The sequence below is a fragment of the Daldinia childiae genome (assembly GCF_008694065.1).
Source record: "Daldinia childiae strain JS-1345 chromosome Unknown Scaffold6, whole genome shotgun sequence".
Classification (NCBI taxonomy): Eukaryota; Fungi; Ascomycota; class Sordariomycetes; order Xylariales; family Hypoxylaceae; genus Daldinia; species Daldinia childiae.
Window position 1 is genome coordinate 787,742 of NW_022984647.1, and position 22,982 is coordinate 810,723.

The 22,982-nt window shown below is 46.7% G+C and overlaps 6 protein-coding genes across 6 annotated transcripts; 4 read left to right on the forward strand and 2 right to left on the reverse strand.

The window, feature by feature from the left end:
• Positions 1-496: 496 nt before the first annotated feature.
• On the forward strand, positions 497-4,964 carry GL218_06127 (putative mannan endo-1,4-beta-mannosidase A; the record flags this gene model as incomplete). Its single annotated transcript, XM_033582825.1, has 8 exons — positions 497-716; positions 809-891; positions 981-1,398; positions 1,535-2,233; positions 2,286-2,495; positions 3,645-4,075; positions 4,204-4,663; positions 4,762-4,964. 8 exons carry the CDS (start codon positions 497-499, stop codon positions 4,962-4,964), a joined length of 2,724 nt encoding a protein of 907 aa, XP_033433966.1.
• Positions 4,965-5,347: 383 nt separating this feature from the next.
• On the reverse strand, positions 5,348-7,929 carry GL218_06128 (uncharacterized protein; the record flags this gene model as incomplete). Its single annotated transcript, XM_033582826.1, has 3 exons — positions 5,348-5,768; positions 5,892-7,494; positions 7,884-7,929. The coding sequence occupies 3 exons, from the start codon at positions 7,927-7,929 to the stop codon at positions 5,348-5,350; spliced, it is 2,070 nt and encodes a 689-aa protein (XP_033433984.1).
• Positions 7,930-9,652: 1,723 nt separating this feature from the next.
• Positions 9,653-11,302, forward strand: GL218_06129 (uncharacterized protein; the record flags this gene model as incomplete). Its single annotated transcript, XM_033582827.1, has 2 exons — positions 9,653-10,127; positions 10,254-11,302. 2 exons carry the CDS (start codon positions 9,653-9,655, stop codon positions 11,300-11,302), a joined length of 1,524 nt encoding a protein of 507 aa, XP_033433972.1.
• Positions 11,303-12,328: 1,026 nt separating this feature from the next.
• GL218_06130 (Transcription initiation factor TFIID subunit 2) lies at positions 12,329-17,101 on the forward strand (the record flags this gene model as incomplete). Its single annotated transcript, XM_033582828.1, has 1 exon — positions 12,329-17,101. The coding sequence occupies one exon, from the start codon at positions 12,329-12,331 to the stop codon at positions 17,099-17,101; it is 4,773 nt and encodes a 1,590-aa protein (XP_033434193.1).
• Positions 17,102-18,986: 1,885 nt separating this feature from the next.
• GL218_06131 (uncharacterized protein) lies at positions 18,987-19,555 on the reverse strand (the record flags this gene model as incomplete). Its single annotated transcript, XM_033582829.1, has 2 exons — positions 18,987-19,146; positions 19,203-19,555. 2 exons carry the CDS (start codon positions 19,553-19,555, stop codon positions 18,987-18,989), a joined length of 513 nt encoding a protein of 170 aa, XP_033434030.1.
• A 2,313-nt stretch (positions 19,556-21,868) lies between these two features.
• Positions 21,869-22,537, forward strand: GL218_06132 (uncharacterized protein; the record flags this gene model as incomplete). The annotated part of the gene is made up of 1 exon (XM_033582830.1): positions 21,869-22,537. One exon carries the CDS (start codon positions 21,869-21,871, stop codon positions 22,535-22,537), a length of 669 nt encoding a protein of 222 aa, XP_033434191.1.
• Between the last annotated feature and the right edge of the window lie 445 nt (positions 22,538-22,982).

Sequence of the window (22,982 nt, forward strand, 5' to 3'; positions counted from 1 at the left end):
AGTTTCTACGTATATACCAACGAGCACTTACATGGAGGCCGAGGGTAGCAACAGAATCATATGGGTTGACCATGTGAATCTCCTCCAATCTGATTGGGTGATATACCCCAGCTCGATGCAGCGCGACGAGTGGGCAGATCCTATCGAACGGAGATTGTCTTATCTTACTTATCTCTTCAACTCATATTTCAGCCAGGGATCAAGCTTCAGTTCCATGCATCTAGGCTGACGGACCTACAAGAATGAGCGTGCCACTCGCTGCATCTGCACAGAATTGCATATGTCCGCAATGGACGATTCGATGTCGCTTATCTGATTCCGAGCAACCCCTCAACCTATAATCTAATTTGTTGCTTGTTGCTCGTTGCTTGTTACTTTCTATAAAGTAAAGGCTTGCCACTCATTTCTTCAGTCGGTTCTGTTATTATTAAAGTTAAAAGGATCTATACATTAGATACGTTTGAGAATATAGGGTATTGAAGTCATAAGAGCAAACATGACGAAGAATGCGCCTACTCTCGACGATGAAAAGAAACCCGAACTGGGAGGCTTGGATGACGATACCGTTGTCGCCGTCGACCATGGCGTACAAGTCAATGCCGCGGGATATAAAGATCAGCTGAAGCGTCAATATGGTCTTCTCGGAATTGTCGGTTTTGCTCTTACCGTCGATAACGCCTGGGCAGCTTTGGGATCTTCGATATCAGTTTCAATTCGTAAGTAAAACCCTACTCATAACTAGACACATGATTTATTTTATTTTATTTTGTGCTTGATGTCGAACTAACATGAGCTCGACTGTCGATAGTTAGTGGGGGGCCTCCAGGTCTGATTTTTGGCCTCATTGTTGCTTTATTTTGGTATTCCTTTATAGGTATGAGTCTGGCCGAGGTATGTCGCCCTCTAATTTCCCCATATAGAGATATAACAGATCTGAGTAAGTTATGAGAAGTTAACTTGGATGCTAACTTATTTTTAAGCTTGCCTCGTCAGTACCCACCGCTGGCGGCGTGTATCATTGGGCGACCATCGCAGCCGGACCAAACTGGGGTCGAACTGTCGGATTCTTCACAGGTTGGATCAACTTTTATGGCTGGATGTTTGACTTGGCAGCCCTGGTTCAAATCACCTCCAATATTCTCGTTCAGATGTACGCGGTTTACCATCAGGACACTTATGTTCCGGATTCCTGGCATGTTTATGTCACGTACATTGCTGTCCTATGGATTTCAACCTTATTCGTTATTTTTGCGAATAGACTCGTACCGTATACCCAAAACTTCGGAATGTTCCTAGTCTTAGTCGGAGGTATCGTAACGATCATTGTGATTTCGGCTATGAACCCGGGTTCCCATGCCTCTAACCATTTTGTATGGGGTTCGTTCGAGGAAAACAACTGTGAGTACCATTCAAAACATGTCCCTCTTCCTTGAGCCTTATAAAACCTTCGAGTTTATAGATATAATCCGTAAACTTGGCTTCTTCCCAAGATCTCCTCCATAATATTATTGTGTTACTAACGCCGTTATGATAGTGACGGGTTGGCAAGGTGGCGTTGCATTCCTTTTAGGAGTGCTGAACGGCGCGTTCACTATTGGCACGCCTGATGCCATTACCCATATAGCAGAAGAACTTCCACACCCAAGGAGAGATCTTCCAAAAGCCATGGGACTTCAGATAGGTTTAGGGTTCCTGTACGCGTTTGTTTTCGCCATCGCGCTTAGCTACGCTATTACAGACCTCTCAGCGTTGCAAGGTGGCATCAATACCTATCCCCTTGCTGTCATATACCTGCAAGCGACAGGTAGCTCAGGAGCGACCTTCGGCCTCTTATTCATCCTGCTTCTCACTAGCATGTGCTGCTGTGTTGGAACGGTGCTGACGAACTCGCGCACGTACTGGGCACTAGCTCGAGACAATGCCGTACCGTTCTCTGGTATTTTCGGCAGGGTTAACGAAGGGCTTAGCTGTCCTATATATGCAACCCTGTTCGTGTCTGTCGTCGCTACTGGTCTTGGTGCAATCCCCTTGGGAAGCTCGAGCGCCTTCTTGGCCCTAACGGGCTCCTTTATCGTTTTAACGACAGTGTCATACGCAATTCCATTTACTGCCAATATGATTACCGGACGAAAATACTTCCCCCCAGGGCCTTTTCACATGGGGAAATTTGGATATGCAGTGAACTTGATAGCTGTTTTGCTTATAGCCATGTTTGTCATATTATTTTGCTTCCGTAAGCTACCCCCGTTCCTTGTGTCGGTTCAGTTACTAACCTCTTTTCGTAGCTTATGAGATACCTACAACCATTGAGGCTATGAATTACAATAGCGTGATTCTTGTTGGAACTCTCACGCTTTCGTCGATATGGTGGATTGTACATGGAACCCGGCATTATCCAGGTCCCAAGGTGATGAAGCTATACATTCATGATGATTTGGTCCCCACGGACAATACGGGAGTGGTCGAGAAGTCCAATACGTCGATACACAACAGGGGTAATTAAATAACTAGGAATTCGCAACAGCGAATTTAGAGGATTAAAATAATACGAAAGACCAACAGTTGAGACATACTGACTCGGTTATTCTTGACTCAAACCACTCACTCACTGACACGATAAGCTTTGAGTTTTACACTAAAGAGCTTCGAATATAGGAGCACACTTCAGTGATGGACTAACTCTCGGAAATAGCTACAATTGTTCAAGAAACTACTTGTTTCGTCTAACCACTTAGAATTACAATAGAACTGGCTTGCAGGCTTAGGTTACGATTCATGTTCGGATTAGGAATCTCGGAGAGCGTTGCGCCGACCTCATCTCATCCGGATGAGGGAGGCCCCAGCGAGCCTCTTAAGTCTTGCTCCGCGATTCAAGCCATTGCTATTCTGGTCTTTCTGAGTCTAGATCCTTTTCAGACCGATTATAGCAAGGATCTTAGGATATAGCCCTGGAGACTAACTCGGCCATCATAAATAAAAGCAGGTCCTCATTACCAAATCTTCTGATTTCAATCAGCAGATACATTAGTCGCATAGGACCCTGATGTGCATCTGGCTTTTTATAATTCCGTACCTGACTTTGCCGTGTGGGGAATCTATGGGGTGATGCTCGTGGTGCCTCGATCGCTTGTTGCATTGCATCCGCAGAGATGGGTCTGGTTCTAGGCCGTCGAGATGATTGGAGGTGCCATCCATACAATTAAAATAGCCTTTCTCCATATGTATGGATGGAGCACGTCGATCCGCCTTGATCGATAGCTTGCCAATACAGGCTTCACCCGTGATGCCTTGACATCGGCTAGGCGGACTACGCATGGGCATTTCGTGGTTACTCTAAATATACATATATGCAGCTTAAGCTGCCTCTGTGTTGGAAATTGTTGATATTACTTGCTACTTCGTATTCACCTTCCAGGTAAAACTCACTCAAGATGAAGTATCTCGTAGCCGGACTTCTTTCCCTCGCCGGCGCTGTCTCAGCTGAGGGGCAACTCTGGGGACAATGCGGCGGCCAGGGCTTCACGGGACAGACAGCCTGTCCTTCGGGCTCCAGTTGTCAAGTCTCAAATCAGTGGTATTCACAATGCGTTCCCGGTAAGAACAGAGAGAAATAGGCATAATGCATAGAACTAATACATATCCAGGAACCGACTCGGCGAACAGCGCATCAAAAGTAACCACCAGTCCCACTAATGCTATTTCTCCCGCAGCATCGAGCTTCGCAAAGACGGACGGTCTATTCTTCAACATCGACGGCGAAACTAAGTATTATGCGGGCACAAATAGCTACTGGGTCAGCTTTCTAACAAACAACGCCGACGTCGATAAGACGTTCGACCAGCTCAAGTCGGCAGGGCATAAGATCCTGCGTGTCTGGGGCTTCAACGATGTCACGTCTCAGCCAGGGTCCGGCACGGTCTATTTCCAATACCTGTCGGCAAGAGGCTCGACTATCAACACGGGAGCCAACGGCCTACAGCGCCTCGACTACGTGGTCTCTGCTGCCGAGAAGCGCGGCATCAAGTTGATTATTAACTTCGTTAACAACTGGGGCGACTATGGTGGGATGGCGGCTGTAAGTTATTTTTATTTTTATTTTCATAATATTTAAATCTCACGTTACCCTTTTCCCCTTGGATCTAGTAGTAGCGATATCGAATCCCTATTCAATTACAAAACAGACAACTAACCTTCGCGCTCTAGTACGTAACCGCCTTCGGCGGGTCCCAAAAGACCTGGTACACCAACACCGCAGCGCAGAACCAATACCGCGCGTACATCAAAGCGGTCGTATCGCGGTACGCCAACTCCTCTACGGTGTTCGCCTGGGAGCTGGCCAACGAGCCGCGCTGCAACGGCTGCGAGACCAGCGTGCTAACCACCTGGGCCAAGTCGACCTCAGCCTACGTCAAGAGCCTCGACCCCAACCACATGGTGACGCTGGGCGACGAGGGCTTCGGCCTCGCCGGCGACGGCAGCTACCCCTACCAGTTCGGCGAGGGTCTTGACTTCGCCGCTAACCTCAAGATTGATACCCTCGACTTTGGCACGTTCCATTTGTACCCGAGTACCTGGGGCACGCAGAACGAGTGGGGGAATGCGTGGATCGAGGCCCATGGCGCGGCTTGTGCGGCTGCGGGGAAGCCTTGCTTGTTTGAGGAATGTGAGTATACATACCTGATCCGTGTCCCTGATTACCGATATATCTGGGTGGATGTAAGTAGCATGCTATGAACGTATCAGAAGCTAATTTCGAGACAGACGGATCTACGACCGACCACTGCGGCGTCGAGGGCAAGTGGCAGAAGACGTCACTCTCGACCAAGGGTCTTGCGGCGGACTTGTTCTGGCAGTTGGGGACTACGCTGAGCACGGGGCAGACGCACAATGATGGTTACACCATCTACACAGGTTCGTCGGAATGGACTTGTCTGGTGACGAACCATGTTGCCGCTATTAAATAGATGGGATATTATCATTAGTATTGATTAATTAGCTGGAGGTAAAATAATGTCAATACGGATTGATTCAGAGAGTTTGCCTTGTGGATGCGAATATTCTATATAGAAAGCTCTTACGTTTCTACATATAAACAATGTCTTAGATATCATAATATTAAGAGACATAGGTGCAATATTTCCCTAGCAAGACTTGTCGTAACTTGGTATTAAAGAAGAGAGTACGACGTTAAACCTCGTAGTGTGTAATTATTAAACGCCGTCATGAGCTTCCAGCCAATATATACCGCTCTAGCAAACAAAGGATATCACGATGGAACGCCGATAATCAAAGACCATAACCAAGACCCGTAGGGTGTTACCCAACCCAATGCTTATTCATACCGTCATCAATGCTTCTTTGAATCATGTATCGCGTCGCTATTCTTTTGACCGGATGGGGTCCTCGGTTGAAATCCAAACCTCTGTAATTTCTGCATAAACTTGAAAGTCGCCTTATTCTCGACGCGGTGGACCTCTTCCTTTTCCCTCTCCTTCTCGAGGAATTTCCGTTCCTTTGCTGCGCTTTGGCTTGTATCGAGCTCCGCCTCCTCCTTCTTACGGGCCTCTTCGGGGTCTAACAGCTTCTGCTTCTGGTGCGTGAGCGTCTGCATCGCTTCCTTGCCCTTTTTCTTCGTCTTGATGTATGCCTCCAGTCCGACTAGGACGGCATAGCTCTTGCTGATACTCACGTGCGACATGTCAACGCCTTCTTCCTCTAGACTGTGCACAAAGGCGCGGAAATTTGAAGCCGGAGGGCGGTAGTGGCCTCTGTTCAAAAAGTTAATGATTGCTCCTTTAGCAAGGGGGCTTAGTGAGTCTAGCAAGCCTCGGGAGCAATACTAACTCCCGAGACAGGTCGAAAGGGGAAAAAGAACTCTCAATGTTACATACGAGAGTGGCGAAAGGCTTGATAACCGCCCGTTTTTTATCTTAATCAACCCGGCTGCGGATATCCGCGATCCTTGTAAGAACGAACTGTGCTGGAAAGCACCGCTGTTTTTGACGCCGACATACAAGCGGAACGATGTGTCGGCAACAAATATCCACGTATTTTTGCGGACTGTTTTGCGGAGGAGCTTGTTGAATATTGTTGCGGCTGATACGTGTCGGATTTTTCTAACACCCTTTCGGTCGTCAAAGTCAGGGTCCGCATACTTTGCTGCCATTGCAGCTTCTAGCTCCGAATCTCGTGAAAATCTTGGAGACGACGAACCTGAATGGATGTGCTGCTGTGTAGGCGATTCTACGTTAGATTTGGCTTGTACGTGCGATTCGCCGTTTGCCGTGAATGAAGGCGTAGGGTCGTCGATCGGAACAATACCATGAATGCTGTCCTTCCACCTTTCTGTGGTGTCAACACGCATGCCATTCTTGGCCCAAACTAGACGGCCTTCCACATCAACTTTCACTAAATAATACTGCCTCTCCTCTCGGCTCAGATATCGCACTTGCTCGCGATCCAACCTTTCCCTAGGACAAGCTGCCAAGGCGATTTTCCTACCTTCACCATAGTCCAGCCAGTAAAAGAAGTTCTCGTTAGTATCAGACTTCTTCCATTCTTCGTGATATGCTCTCAAGTTAGACCCGTACCGGTGCTTTAGGTCGACCATTTCTAAGAAGTATTGTAGTCCCATCATTCGGGCGCGTTCTCGTCTTTTTGCTCGAGCCTTCATCTGCTTCTTTCTTACTTCTGCCTTTTTTTCGGCACTCATACCTTGGAAGTCTTCTTCGTTGAGTGATGAGGATGAACTGTCTTCTGCATGATCGGAATCCTCATCAGCCCCAGCGCGGCGGGCTATCTTGGCCACCTTCATCCAATTCTTCCGTGCTGTGGATCGGCTACTGCTAGGCCTCCTTTGGTCACCTGTGTCACCGTTCCCGATACTCTGTGAGCTATTCTGTCTAGCTCGAGGCGTGTTTAGGTCCTTCCATTGTGCATCTCTGATTGCATGTGTCCACCTGGTACCTGCATCTAAGCCTAGCCCTTGCATCTCTCTGCGCACACGATATCCACGATAAGTTCGCTGAATTACGGTTGCCGCCTTCGACCTGATACAGCCATCTGCGGCTTCGCCTTTTTCATCAGACATTGCATTCTTGCTACTCGGCCTGGAGCGCGATTTAGAGTTTGAATGTCTATGCCCGAATATAGAGTGATGATGTCCTAAGCGTTCTTCTTCCTCAGCTACCTTTGATTGCATGAAGTCTCGCCTTGCCTGCATGCTCGTGTGGGCGATTACTATGCTTTGGCGGCGTAGCTCTTGATCGCGGCGCTTGTGCTCTTTTTCGCGCTGCTCTTGTAGTAATGTCAGACGCTGAAACTCCTCCTTGGATGGCGGTTGCAGAGAGTCCAAGTATTCCTGTCGACTCTGGTGACTCTGGTGACTCTGGTGTGATGTAGTATCCGGGGAACTTTTGGATTCCCTGTAAGGACCGGGCGATGACGGTGGGGTTAGCGGGAGAGACCCCGGCGTAGCGGCGGCGAGCTGCGGGGCTAACGAGTGAGATGAAGATAGAGATGAGGATAAGGATGGAGATCGTTCACTTGCGGGTGACAGTATTGGCGTAACACTATGGGCCATCCTGGTCATCTTGCCACTTACACTAGATCGTCACAATAGAAAGGTCACCATTAAAAATAAAGACAATAAGGCTTAAGGCTTAATGTATCGCCGTAATGCCATGTGTGGCTACTCATAGGTTTGATAGGTTAGACAGTATATAAGTTAAACTGACGATATTCGGAAAAACCTCTAGGTAATTCATGTAATTGTAGGTGTATGTATAGAGAATTTTGATATGTACAAATGCCTGATATCGTCAGTGGCTTTGTTCAGAATGACGTAATTACCTACCTATATGTCAGTCGGTTAAACGGCATACAGAGGTGCGATATGCGCGTGCCAGATTTAACATCCGTTTCGTGCATTTGTGTAACATGCCAACAAGAGAGAGGGATGAAGTTACCTAATGCAATGTTTGTAATAGGTAGTTAACTGTAAGTAAAACGGAAATTATGAATTAGGGGAAGTGTACTACGTGTTCATGAATAGGTAGGTACCTAGGAGTATACTTAATCAGATGTAAAATATATCTAAACCATATCATTTGTATAGTTTGCATCTTCGACTTATAATTGATGTTCTTAACTCCCTGGGAGTTATACATAGGTAGTTACCTATATGTAAGTCCCAAGTACAAGTTCGTAATGATGAGTTTCCTCACATCGCATGATAGGAGCGTAAAACGCCACCAATCTAATCATAAGCAATTGAGGTTTCCGTAATAGTTTGCTATAATTATAGCGTACCTATAACATATACCATTACTACGGCAAGGGTTGGGCTATACATTGTAGAAAATCCGAGGATAGGTAATTAGGAGTAAAAAGCTTGTAACTTAGACATCTTCCCTTCGTTACTCCCTTCGGAATTTAGAAGATGGCTTAGATGGTCTCCATTGGTTTAGATCATGGCTTCATGTAATAGACCGTCTACAAATAGCAGACATGTTACCAAGATCAGACGGGCTTCGGAAAGATAAAACCTGCAGGTGAACTACCATGGGTGGGTACGTTTCCCGACATATCTCGCTTCGATAGCCCTATGGTGTGACATCAGTACGCCTAAATCCGTTGTGACGGTATTATGTGTGGCAAGATTCATTATCTGATTAGGAACGATCTGCTTTGTATATTATTTAGGAATTGGGAATAGTTGTTGCTGGTTTGATATTTAGAGGTTGAGGGTTTAAAGCAATTGTTATAAATAAAGATTAAGTTATTGGGGATTTAAAAATCAAACAATACAGGTACATTTAAGATATAAGTTACTGAAGTTACGATGAACACATAGCTAAAAAGTACATTTCATACAGTTACTTCCTATGTCCAATGTTTTAAATTAGAACATAGAAAGGAGGTAATCAAGTACCTAATTCTAAGGAGGTACGTACATGGGGGGCTTGCATTAGGTAGGTACAGTTTAACAGAACAGTGCTAAGATGACTCATCTAACGTTCAATAGTAAGGTTTAAGTTACCTGTACCTACCTGTACCTACCTATACGGACAAGGAGGCGGCCTCCAAATCTGGGGGAGAGTGCCATAACGAACGCCCAAACCATAAAGGAGCTGCCTAGATACGCACTGTACATATTATAGTTGGGTACAATAGCAGTGTTCAGCAGTGTTCAGCAGTGTTGCGCGCGTGCATCTGTAATAACTAAAAAGAGTGATCAATTGATGACAACAGAAGCCTAGAAGTTTGATTTTGGCCCCAAGAAATTTATCTAATTGTTTTGGTACGTCAATGCGCATTTGGTAAATACCATATTAATATTGTTCTGTGCCACCAGCGATCATTATGTCAATTCATACAACTCGAATTGATGGCTACCTCTTCGCGACGACCTGATGCGCTTCAGCGCCCCCAGCACTACCAGCGACGCGCCCATCCCCATTCTCATCCCCATCCCCATCCACATCAACAGCACACAACTAATCACACAATTAATCCTAATATTAAGAACATCAATCAAGCTACTGCAAGTATTGACGCTAATAGCGTGGCTGCTAAACATGCTCATGTCATCGCGACACATATCAAAACGCGAAACTCGCAAAATATCCTTCAACAGACTAGTCCTTCACGAATGAAGCGTCCTTTAGATCCTATCGCCAATAACTACGACCCTTCCAAGACCAAAAGAGCCCGAATTACTGTCGAGATTCTAGCCAGACCCATTCCTTCTACGAATCCTCCTAGATCCATCACAGTGAATACAGTAAATACGGTGAAGCCACAACCCCAACTTCAAACCGAAACTCATACCGAAATTCATACGAACGAGCCTCCGGTCGCATCAACGCAAATTCTCCCTGCTCAACAGGAAACTACCAAGACGGCGACAGCAATAGAATCTGGTTTAAAAAGGCATAAGGAAAAAGCTATCAATGGAATTAAACATGAACTCGATAGATTACAACCAAGTGCAACCGATACCAATTCGGCAACAGAACGGCCCGGTCGCAAGTTGCGGTCACAGGAGGCGACTCGCTTCAAGAGCGAGTTGTCAGCATATTTCCCCGATTATGATGAAGTAATCGGCAATGATCCTAAAGAACAACGTAAGTGCAACTGTTATTTATAATTCCCAAATTTCTAATTTTTAATTTTTAATTTCCAATTTCCAATTATATATTATTATACTTTTCTCAAGATGCATTCTTTCAATTGCTGATACCAGAAATTAGACGTTCTTAACCTCGATACTCCAATTGTCCTCGTCGATACCAATCCCCTCTCCAGTATTCATCAATCACAACCCCCTGTACCCCCTCCAGATCAGGTAGCGACAGACGCCAGCGAACGACCCCACACTATATATAATACAGTGCGAACTTACGGTGACAATCTGTTCGCTAATCTGTACGACTCTCAACGCATTGACTTCGCCTTTCTTGAAGCACGATATAATGGCAAAGATGTTGAAGATCCCCTACCAGATGCTTATTTTGGACCGGCGCATAAAAAAGCCGAGAGGTTAGAAAAGTCAATCCGAAATACAGAAAAAGGTCGCGCACAACATGAGAAGGACCAGATCATTCGACTGCTCAATGAGCTCCAAGGCCATGACTGGCTAAGAACAATGGGTGTCAGTGGTGTCACTGAAAGCCGTAAGAAGACATTCGAGCCTGCCCGAGATCACTTTATTAAGGGTTGTCAAGCGATCTTGGAGAAGTTCCGTGTGTGGAGTCAAGAAGAGAAAAAGAGAAAGCTTATGAAGGAACGCGCGTTAGCGGAAGAGGCAGAAGAAAACGAAGAAAAAGAAACCGAGGTAGGGGATAACGATGACGAGCGACCAAGTCAGGAGGGTGCTTCAGGTGAGGATGAAGAAATGGGCGACGTTGAAACAGACGACGATATCCGGGAAGATGTTAGCGACGGTGATCCCCCGGACTACAGCGATGCTGACGCATCTGCAAGGCAACTTCTTGACGAGGCATTAGCACGGGCCAAGTATACTGCATCGAGTTCTAAGAGATCTCGGGGTGAACCACCACCAAAGTCACCAGAACCGTATGTGGCAAAGGAGTTTACATCGTTCTTTGTCAAGAAACATCAGCGTGAAGCAGCTCTCAATAAGAGCCGGCGAAGAGGAAGGACTATTGTAGCTTGGGGCCATCCTATCCCAGATATGGTTGAAGGCGACTTTGAATTACCCGAAGAATACCGTGATATTGAGACTTTGAAAGCCCACGAGAGGCAAAAAAGGCGAGAAAGGCGTCAGCGTCAGCATTAATTTATTGAATCGATGTTAGGGCTATCATGTTTGCCTTTCCGGTATGAGGCAACATATAGCATAAATGTTTATTGCTGGACTATCAGGACATAAAAGTTCCTATTCACTCAAATGCAACTGAATGAGGCTTTAGATTTACATGCTGTTCCCCATGAGTTAGGTACTTTTGTTGGTACTATACAATAATGCATTTGGGCATTTAATGTGATACCCTAATAATACGACTCCTGGTAAAGTTCATAGTGGTACATAGTCTGGTGCTGATGAGAGTGAGGTACTTATCTGCTAGGTAAAACACAAGGTTAGGTAGATTAGTAGCATCGAGAGCAATATGAGACATGCAGCAACTCGAGCGTCTTAATTGTCCGGGGTGTGATATGTACCTAACTACCTAATGTAAAATCCAATGCACCTAAAGTCTATATGGTATGTATTTGATATCAAGAGGGGCAGCATTTTTAGTTAAATACCTTATTAGGTACAGTACGGTAGGTATGCGGTACCTAGGTACATCTGGTGGTGCACGGACCTTAAATGCACTACATGTACCTATCGATTCCTTAGTGTAGGCCCGTTCTTACCTTTGAAGCTTTGTAACATGCATGGGCAGCTACGTAGGCCAGGTTGTAGGTTAGGTTCGAGGCGGGAGCTTTTTGAAACTGCGCGAAGCTCTTGTTGATTAACCGACCTTTATTCAAATAAACCGCATTTTTCTTCGCCTCTATGCCAGCGCATCAAGACTGATTATCAGGGACCCATTGTTCAGCACAATAGCTAATAGTATTCACTCTTACTCTGCGCGTATCATAGCCGCGATCCTTCAGCGCGCTCTAACATCGCGTGTGAGGCTATCCTAAAATACCGGCATTTATTTTTACTATCTTCAATATACCTGGGTGTATCTGGAAACTACCCCCGCATGTTTACCTCTTTCTAGTGTTATACATTTACAATAGCTCCTTGAAAGACGAATGTTACCAATGAGTACGATCATTGCGTAGCATAGCGGCTTCGCGGACGCTCAACATGCCTGGCGTAGTAGAGCCAGAATCTCTCGAGGCCGGCGATACTCCTCCCGTCGAGCTTCCTGTCGATGACACGCCTCCTCGTCCTTACGTCGTTTTCACTCAGAATGTCGATCTCGAAATCGATTTTGCCCAAAAGCGCGTCCACGGGCGATCCGATATTTTAATCGTTCCTTTCCTCGATGTTTCCGAAGTCTTTATCGACGCCCGTCAGTGTGATATTGATGTGACTCAGATCACTGTTAGCAACTGTGAGGTGGAGGCCTCCTACACCGATCCTTGCGAATCAATACGAACACCTGAACACTACCGATGGTCAGCACCTCAGTGGCCGATTAAGAAGCGCCGCATGCAACCGTTACTACACCACAAACGTAAGGAAGTGTCAGCGCTGGACCATGACCTAAAGTTGTGTACTCCTCTTGATGGTTCCATTAGAGTCAAACTTCCGAGTGTAGATGAAGTACTGCGGAGGAATAAAGACTCCCAGAAATCCGACCAGCAAGATATACTCCTACACCCCGACGGTACGATAGGCGGCTACAGGATTCGCATTCCCTTCAAGCTGAAAAATGTCTGCGATGGTCTCCAATTCGTTGGTGTTGATGAGGCGGATATCCGATACCCTCACGTCTATACCCGTCACTCTATCGAGCCTGGTACGTCATCTTCTATCTTTCCGTGTGTCGATGACCCGGGCTCGCGAAATTCTTGGAAGATTTCCATCACTTGTCCTCGGACACTCGGCGATGCGTTCCGCAAGCCGCTTACGACGCAACAACCTAGGGGAGTTGGTCCTACTAGTAAAAGCCACAAAAGGAAACACGGCGAGGATGGACATAGAACGGTGGATATCGCCCTTACGGAGGAAGACAAAATGCTAGATATGACCGTCGTTTGCTCAGGGTATTTGACTGGCGAGGTGGTTCACAAAGATGATGAAACCAAGAAGACTATGACTTTTGAGATTGATCGTAACAAGGCAGCAAAGCATATCGGCTTTGCCGTTGGGCCTTTTGAGCACGTAGACCTATGGTCGGAATTCCGCAGCGAAGAGGACGACACCAAGCTTGGTGCCAATGCTGTCAAGGTCCACGGGTATTGCCTTCCAGGTCGTGCGGAAGAGGTTAGAAACACGTGTTCTACTCTCGTCACAGCGGTGGATTACTTCGTACTTACATTCGGTCGGTATCCGTTTGAGAGTTACAAGGTCTGCTTCGTTGATGACATGGTTGAGGACACTGTACCTCTATGCGCCTTTTCGCTATGCAGCACCAGACTACTCTACCCTGCAGATATTATTGATACTGAAGTGGAAACTACAAGGACACTGGTATACTCGCTAGCAAGCCAATGGTTTGGCGTCAACATTGTTCCTAACACAAAAGGAGACATCTGGCTCGTCGTTGGGATAGCATGGTTCTTAACTGACCATTTTATGAAGACGTTGTGCGGTAACAATGAATACAGGTTTCGGATGAAGTCCATGTCGGATCGGCTTGTCGAGGTTGACATAAAACGTCCGTCGCTACAAGACATCGGCGAACACCTGTACTTGGGCAGTTTCGAGGTGGATTTCATGAATCTTAAAGCACCCCTAGTACTATTCATCTTAGATCGCCGTCTTTCCAAATCGTCTAGCTCTACAGGAATCTCCAAGATCATATCTCGAATGGTCAGCAAAGCAAACACGTCCGGCCAGGCCGTTGACGAAATTTTGGAGTCTAGTGCATTCCGCAGAGCTTGCGAGAAGGCCGGCAACACGAGGCTAGAGAGCTTCTGGAATCAATGGGTGCTCATGTCTGGATGTCCGAGGTTCGAAGTATTTCAACGTTTTAATAAGAAGCGATTGTGCGTTGAGATGACAATTCGACAAACTCAGGATATAGCTTTTCTCAAGGCCAGACCGCTTGACAAGAATGATTTCTGGAGGGATGTCATGGAGGAGAACCATGCCGTTTACGCAGCCGAGTTGCAACAGGCTTTTACCGGACCCATGACCATCCGAATCCACGAAGCAGATGGCACACCATACGAACATATAGTTGAAATTCGAGAAGATGCTGCCAAATCTGTAAAGTTCGAGATACCCTATAACACGAAATATAAGAGACTTAAGAGGAACCGTCGGCAGCGTGAAAGGGCATTGGCCAGTAGTACTAAAGGGAACGAGGATGGGCATAGGGATCTCTATTATCTGGGAGATGTCATGCAGCACCAGGATGAGATGGAAGAATGGGATTTCCGTGACTGGGACGAAGAAACTGAAGCAAAAATGGACCAAGAATCTTACGAATGGATACGAATGGATGCTGACTTTGAGTGGATCTGCGAGATGCAAACCAATCTCCCTGCTTACATGTACGCATCGCAATTACAACAAGATAGAGATGTTGTTGCACAGCAAGACTCCATGCTATTCCTTCACAGGAGCTTCTCTAAGACGGGACCGCACCCTCTCGTCTCAACCATACTAGCTCGTACCGTATTGGACCCTCGATATTACTACGGGATACGCGTCATGGCGGCTGATGAGCTTCCTCGCCATGCGGTGAACGAGCATGTGAATTGGATAGGGCTTCGGCATTTGATGAAAATCTTCCAGCATTTCTTTTGTCAGCCGGGAACATATACCCCCTTGCCGAATGACTTCTCAAATAAGCGCCAATACCTAATTCAACGTACTATCCCCGAGGCTATAGCCCGTATCCGTGGCGAAGATGGCAGGTGTCCTAAAGATGCGCGCATGTTCATCCTCGAGCAACTCCAAGCCAATGACAATTCGACCAATATCTATTCCGATCAGCCATATGTCTGCAGGTTAATCAAAGCCCTAGCTGTGTGTCAAATTCCAGACGAGAAGAAAACCAAACAACAAAAGTCGATGTCCTTCGCTTTTGAGGATGCCGATGGTGACGAGGTAATGGCCGATCCTATCGATTCGGAGCCAGAGGAATTCCGTAGGTTGGCAATGGAGGAGATCGAGCGATATCGTAGGATGGATGAGTATTCTCCTTCGTACCAGAACTGTTTCACCACGGCCGCACTCGATGCTCTCTGCCATTTAATGAAAGCAGAGGTTATTAAAAAGGACCCGGTCGTGTTTGTTCAATACCTACAGGACCAGACTTATGATCTTGTACGTGTCAAGGCCTGCGAATCACTTGTCGAACTGGGAATGCTAGAAAGCCCTAAATTCCTACAATTTTACCTGAATTTAACCAGTACTGATCCTTCACCATTCGTCCGGGACCGACTATTTAAAGCCCTCTGTCGTGGCTTTGCCAGTATCGCTATTGGAGAAAACGAACGGCCAGAGGAGCGAGCAACAAATCAACCAGCGGAAGATGACCTTATTGTTGAGCGTGACGATGAAACAATGGAGGCCAGAAAAAAGGCGAAGGCCCGCAAGGAAGATCTCTCAGTAGCGCTTGCAGCCCTGAAGAAGGAGACTACGGACGACGAGAACTTACAGAAGGCCATTTGGAATGCGATGGACTCGCCTATCTTGACTGTAACAGAGCGAATTAATCTCATCGAGCTATGCTCGATACTAGTCGAAGATGACCCATCACTAACTTTGTGTTTCGATTATCCTACCTATTGGACCGTCGAGCGTGGCGAGAAGAGCAGATCTAGATGTCTAGTGACATTCAAGCGGCATTTTAGGAGGAAACCACGCAAGGTATACGCTACACAACCGTTGCCACCCAAACCAGAACCCAAGCGAACCATCACTCTAAACCTCAACCGAAACATCAGCACAGGCTCGAAAGCTGCGACACCTTTGACCGCCCAAGCTCCTCCGCTACCTGCGCCAAGTGCTCCCACTCCAAAACCTTTACAAACTGTTCCGGCACCCAAGCCTACTGCACTTCCTTCTTTGAAGCCCTCGCTTACGTCGAAGGAAAAAGAGCCTGTTGCTCCTGTGAAACCGCCCGCTACCCAGGAATCGAAAGAAAAACCTATCCAAAAACAGGCAAAGCAGTCCACTGCCATAGCCACATCCCAAAAAGCTTCTTCATCGAGTTCTTCTCAGGATAGGCCTAAAGTAGGCGATTCTCACAAAGATAGTATTTCCGTCCAGGCTCCTGTACGACCTACGGTCGAACTTCCGCACCCCGAGCCAAAACCAGCGCCTTCAAAGGTTGGCGTAAGCAGCCATTTAGCCCCCCCGAAACATTCGAAGCCACTTAAACGGGCGAGCACAGAAGGCGATGGTCCTCGGCCGACTAAAATGGTCAAACTTAATACCTCTAGGATCCCTCGGAGGGAATTGGAGAAACTTGGAAAACGACCGAAGCCTAAGATGCTGGTCACGGTGAAGTTCAAGGCCTGGGAAAAATTACGTAAACGCAAAGACAACGTACCTCAAGCCGGTTCAATCCGAGCTACGCTTAAACATCGTAGACCTGAGGATAAACTAAGCGGCTTCAACCCACGCCAAGGCGCTCGTCCGGCCTCGCCTGCGGCTAGGGCTTCGGATTTTGCTCCTATGAAATCATCTTCGGCAGCACAATCCTCCTCTCAGAACCCCTCTGCTAGACCCAATTCTTCCTTCAAGGCACCGTCGCATTCCTCTCAGTCGAGCGGAAATAACGGAAAGCCACGAAAACCTCTTCCAGAAATGCGCAAGCCGCTCCCATCAGCGGCGCCGGCCAATCCCGTACCGCCGAAGCAATCTCAACCATCTTCGTCCCCTCCGGCACCAAAGGGTCCCACCAAGCTAAAGATCAAGCTGAAGCCGCCTACGTCGGGGTCACCTGGGACTTAATACAGTATTGAATGTATCGTTGTTTGTTTTGCTTGAGTATACGGAGCTATATGGTACCCGCTAAGCTTGGTGGGATTACCCGGCTCCCTTTTGTTCGCAAGTATATTCACTTCTTTTTTGCATGGCATGGCATTGGCGTTGGGAATAGGAGGATGTGACTCTGGCCAAAATGCAGTTGCTCTCTTTTTTTTTTTCTCGTACGTGTAGGTTCCACTAGGAAATGACGATTAGGTGGACAGTGGACAGTAAATGGATGGAGAGGCGGATGGATTTAACACCTCAAGACTTGCAATGAGTAGGCTACTGTTACTATCTGCTGGTCCTGGCATCGAGTCTTAGCAGAGGAGGAAGGAAGGAAAGCAATGGACTATGTGTGTGTATATTACTAGTCAAACCTATTTAATAGGTGGCGTTGATTACGAGGTCTTTCTTAACGCAGAGTGCGGTGCTCAATTGCCTGTAGAGGTGTAGCAAGACATAATCGTGATTCGTCTATGTGATATACTACAGACTCAGTCCCAGGATCGTAAATGAATAGTATTCCCCAGTACTTTTGATATATCTTTTCAGTTGTAGTGTTGACATTAGTGAATATAGCTCCAGCCCTAATTAATTACCAACCTAGGTACTTTTCTAGACATCCATCTGTTCTATATAGCTTTTGTATCCTACATGCGAGGAGCGCTAATAAGGTAGCCAAGGATCTTCTCCAGTCTCTAATGCAATACAATCATAGTTCTCAGAGATATATCTCTTCCCTTCCTCTCCTTCCTTTGAGTCCGCTTTGCGGTACTACAATCATGGAGGTCAGCATATTTCTCAAGTACATAGCAAAGAGAGTCTTAGGAGAAAACTAACCTCAACCCCCGAGAAGCTCCAGGTTTGGGGCGAATTGGAACCAAATTGCTCTGGATCTTAGCAGCCCCCTTCTTCGCCATCCTCGCTGGATGTCTCTTCTCTGCTCTTATTACAACATCCACAAACTCACATAAACAAACAGACACCTGTCTATCTACCCCTCTCACCCACCTCTTCTCACACACAGCAAGCAAAACACATAGCATCTCTTAAGCACACCGCCCCAAACATCATTTCCTAGTCTCCACCTCTCCCGTAGGAAGTCCATCCTTGTCACATTAAATCGCCTCTGCTATGCAATATGCAGCTACCTATTCGGCAGCGCTTGACTGACTAGCAGGGACGAAGTCGCTCTCAGAGCACAGAAGAGCCATGGGCTATTTCGCAAAGCGAAATGCTGGGGTTCTGTGCGTGCGAGCTTGTGACTAGATGGAACTTTTTCTGGGAGGGGCTTCGCTGTACTTTGATAGATGGGGAGATGGGTGGGATGGGTGGTGCTTGGTTTGCTGTGGGGAGAAGAGAGGGGGTGAGACGAGTGGATAGATAGGCTCGCTGCTGTGGTTGTAGTGGGCTGAGTATGTTGGATTTGGTGTTGAGCGATGGTGAAAATGCTGGGCTGGCGATACTTGCACAGGGGCTGCGAGGGTGTTTGTGTGTAGCTTATATATATTGAAAGTCTTCACTGTGGAATAAATGTTAGTAAGACATTTGTTGCAGACATGGCCCCAGGTATAGGATTTACCTCTGAACGGGAACCACGAAGAAACAAGGAAACAAGAGATAAGGAGGTAGACTTACTATTTCGCTCTTTCTAGCATAGCTAGCATATCAAATCAAGTGTATCCTTAGTTATTGCCCCCATTCCCATACGACACGGTCCTTTTATCCTTAAAGGTAAGAAGCAACAGCCAGGTACGCCATGCCCACACCACAACGCAAAAATTAACGGATGGTCGCAATGGCAGGGTCCTAACGCCGTCTCGACCCCGTGCCCGCCGTCGATCCCGAAATACCTATCCGCTCTTCTCTACTCCGCGTCATCATACGCGATGCTTGTGATGGGGCCGCGGTGGTCGGCTCCGTGCTTCCCTGTCTGCTGGTCGCTGACCGAGCTGGCCCGGCCGTCCTTCCTGTCTGCCCTGTACTCCCGCTCGTGCCTGTGATCCGCTGCATTCGTGTCGAGGGGGCTGGTGCGGTTGGAGTGGTGTGTTGACTTCGTGATGCTCGTATTTGCTGTAGATACGCGGCGCGTGCCTGGCCGGGTGATTGCTCGCGCCTGTTGAATTGTTCGCGGGCGGCGCGGCGGGGCGCCATTACGAAGGGGTCGCTTGTATCGGCTTCGTCTGCGTCCGCGTCCGCGTCCACGTCCACGTCCACGTCTTGCATGTCTTCGTCGTCTTCGATCCGCGGTGGCGACGGGGTTACGGATGAGGAAGAGGTGTCCATAGCGGTAGGTTGTGGTTGTAATGGGTGAGATGTAGCACGCGAGCTTGTCTGGTTTTGCAATTGGGCTTGCATGGCTTCGAAGCGGCGGTCTTCGAGCGCGGCGACATCTTCGGCGGTGAGGGTAAGCGTTGTTGGTGGGCGACGGAGCATTGTATTTGGTTGTTTGTTTGTTTGTTTGTTTTCTTTTTAGCGAGAGTATCGGCTGCTATAGGATTGGCTTTGGCCGGCCTTGTCTTGAATGTAGTGTTGCGCTGATCTGAGGGTTATCGCTTAAAGAGAGGATAGCGATACCAATAAAAGAAGGTAGATATTAGATGTTTGTAATGAGTGATACGAAGTAATTAATTTAGAGATATTGATCCAATTGCTAGTAAAGATAGCTTAGCAATGTAGATGCAGGATAGACCGCGAGCGCTGAATGTTGCAATGTGTTTGTATGTTGATGTTGTTGTTAAGGGTTAAAAGTAAACATAAATTTAATTTTTACGATGACAACCGTGAAGCTCACTATTGGCAGCTGCGGGGTCCAAGTTTGGCGATGATGTTGTACGTACCTTTTAGTGGGACGTCCCGCGCCTACGCGCTTATCTTTCAGCCCTATTAGTGGATCAGGTACCTAGAAACTAAATGCGTCGAGTTTTGGTGTCCCTTTTGTAACGAAGTATGATGTAGCTGGGCAACATGAACTTGCATTGTACATGTACTTTAGGTACCTGATACATTATTATGTAGAAAATATTCTTATAAGGTACATACATTAGGTACTACATTGTATAAGCCATTTGTGCAGCTCCTTTCAGCTCGGATCTTTCTACATCGTTGTTAAATTATATTACTTCTCTATGATAGTTAATAGCTAATGTCTACATAGGTATATTTCGAACAAGCACCTTACGACTCTACATTTTCTATTAATTCATTCAATCTGGTGTCCAATACTGAAGTTTTCTAGTTTAGAAACAGGGCATTAAGGAATTCATTCCTTGGCAGCCCCGTAGCTAATATTTGGATCTTATGAAAGTTTATCTGATCAAGTTCAAGATCTAATTCTGAAAGATCCCCCCCTAAAGCATAATACTAACAATACGGGAGGGTGCGTCTAATATAAGAATCCCAACATATTACATGATCTCTGGCTTGCATATACTTTTTCGGCAAGATCGTCGTTGAAGAACGACAAGGCAGATTGCGTATTCTGGAGATGTTGGCCCAGTCCTTCGGGTCAGGTGCTTCGTCTCGCTAGTCCAGGGAGTCCGGGGAAGAGGGAAATACCTAGCCACAGCTCATGGAAGGATCCGGTGGCGGTATCACGTTGATAGTCGTATTTGACGGAATAGTTGAAAACATAGGGAATACTAAGGTAAAAAAAAATTAAACGCTGATACTGCCACCACGGACCCGGCGGATAAGGATCTGTCCTCAAGCTAGGCAATCCGCATTGTAATCGTACAAGCCCCTAAAATATAGCTAATTAATGGCTAACCCAAGGATATGGTTGCCGGAATTCGTCATCATATAGGGGGCCATCGTACCATACCATCCACATAAGTTAGCCGACTAACGCATTATGGCAATATAAATCTCATGGGTTGAGATTGAGATACATAACCCATCTTCAAAGCTATTGCCGGAAGTCAAGGACTCGCTTCCGGTGAACCGTATGTGTGCATACAACGAAAGTCGTGGGATTTAGAGTCCATCCCGAAACATTCTACTAGCTACCACGACGTTGCTTACAGCTTTTGCTATCACTATAGTATAACTCCTTGTAGAAAGGCTATAGCTTACGACTTAGCTACGTCCAAGTATCCTATGAAGTGCTCAAGTTTAGGATCATGATATTCAACCTCTTCAACATACGAAAACAAAACCTACCGTCTTAACTATAAGACGGGATAACGTATATAGAACTAATTCAACTAAGTTAATATAATCATATACAAACACAAATTTATAACATTTATAAGGACAGACTTTAATTATTCTTTTAATAACTACTAACTAGTAATAACTATGAGTATTTAAACTCTCTTCGTATGAGACTATTAGAAGCTAGACCAATACCAATCTCAGCCATCTACTCTAGGAGACTGCGCTTTAAAATTTAGATATACATCCAACTTCCAGTATTATAGGAAACTTACTCGTTATATCGTATTTTTACGATTTGAATTATTTAAATTGTGTTGGTAGAAAGAAGAAAATTATATGTTCAATACTGCGATAACAGTTGGGTTCAATGCAATTAAGCGATATAGATAACTCAATTAAGCCCACCGTACCCACTAAAATTTTCCTATCTTTCAACTTTGCGCCGAATGCAACTTTCGGTGCAACTCTCATAAACCATCATTACAAAAACCCAACATGCATCCTTAAGATAGAATTTAGGAAGGGCATATATGTATACACGAAGCCCATAACATACCCGTTCGACTAACAGCCAGTCCCACCGTCCTTATAATGGACGCGCACGCCCTCCTAACTGCCCAAGGGTGGCGGGGCAAAGGACACACGCTGCACCCGACGAGCGATAGCACGGGATTGACGCACCACTTGCTGATGAAGCGCAACGACGACGGTAGTGGTCTCGGGAGCAAGAAAGGCGACCACAAGGCCGAGGCATGGTGGCTGAATGCCTTCGACCAGGCTCTTAAGGGCATCGACACCAAGACCGGCACCATGAAGCAGACCCTTAAAGGCGGCGCGCTCGAAAAGATTACCTCTCGCGGTGCAGCTAGCAAGTACACAGGCACGCGGGGTCTATACTCTTCGTTCGTGCGCGGAGGAGTTATAGAAGGGACTGTGGGCCAGAACCTGGTGACGGGGCTTCCGACGCCCCCAGATAGCGGTGTTGGCACGCCAGAGGCTTGTGCTAGTGTAGATGGAAAAGAGACGAAAGAAGAGAGGAGAGCTAGAAGAGAAGCTAAAAGGATACGGAAAACTGAGAAGCAGGCGAGGAAAGAGGCAAAGGAACGAGCTACGAGGAAAGTCGAGAAGAAAAAGGCGAAGAAGGCGGAGGGGGAACGGATAAAGGCCGGCGAGACGAAGGAAGAGCGTCGCGCGAGGAGAGAGGCGAGGAGGAAGCGAAAAGAGGAGAAAAGGCGGCTTAAAGTAGCGTCTGGAGGATGAGTAGGGGATGCCGAGGGAAGAAAGCGATTTACTCATTCAAGTTATTATACCCGGAGCCTCTCTCCTCAGGTTCACAATGGTTGAGATGTGATATACTGGCTTTGTGGTGCATTTTGCGGTGCACCCGTGGACCTACGCCGAGAGGTTCATTAAGTTAGCATCTTGTTAGGGGAGGGTTAATCACCGGAGATGGACAGCCAGCTTACTGTTGTAGCTCATACTCCTCCTGAGCAGGTTGCTGTTGTTGTCTTCGTTGCACGTCGCCGCAATATTCCCATAATGCAGCATTTATAGCCGCGATAGCAACGAGGAGGAAAATTACAACTAGGACTACTCCGACGATATCTTTGGCATCCCAAGTATATACTACGACCTCTTGTCTAGGTACTCGTAGATTACCCTCCATTGCGTTTGAATTGTGCTAGGATTAATATATCTCTAAAAC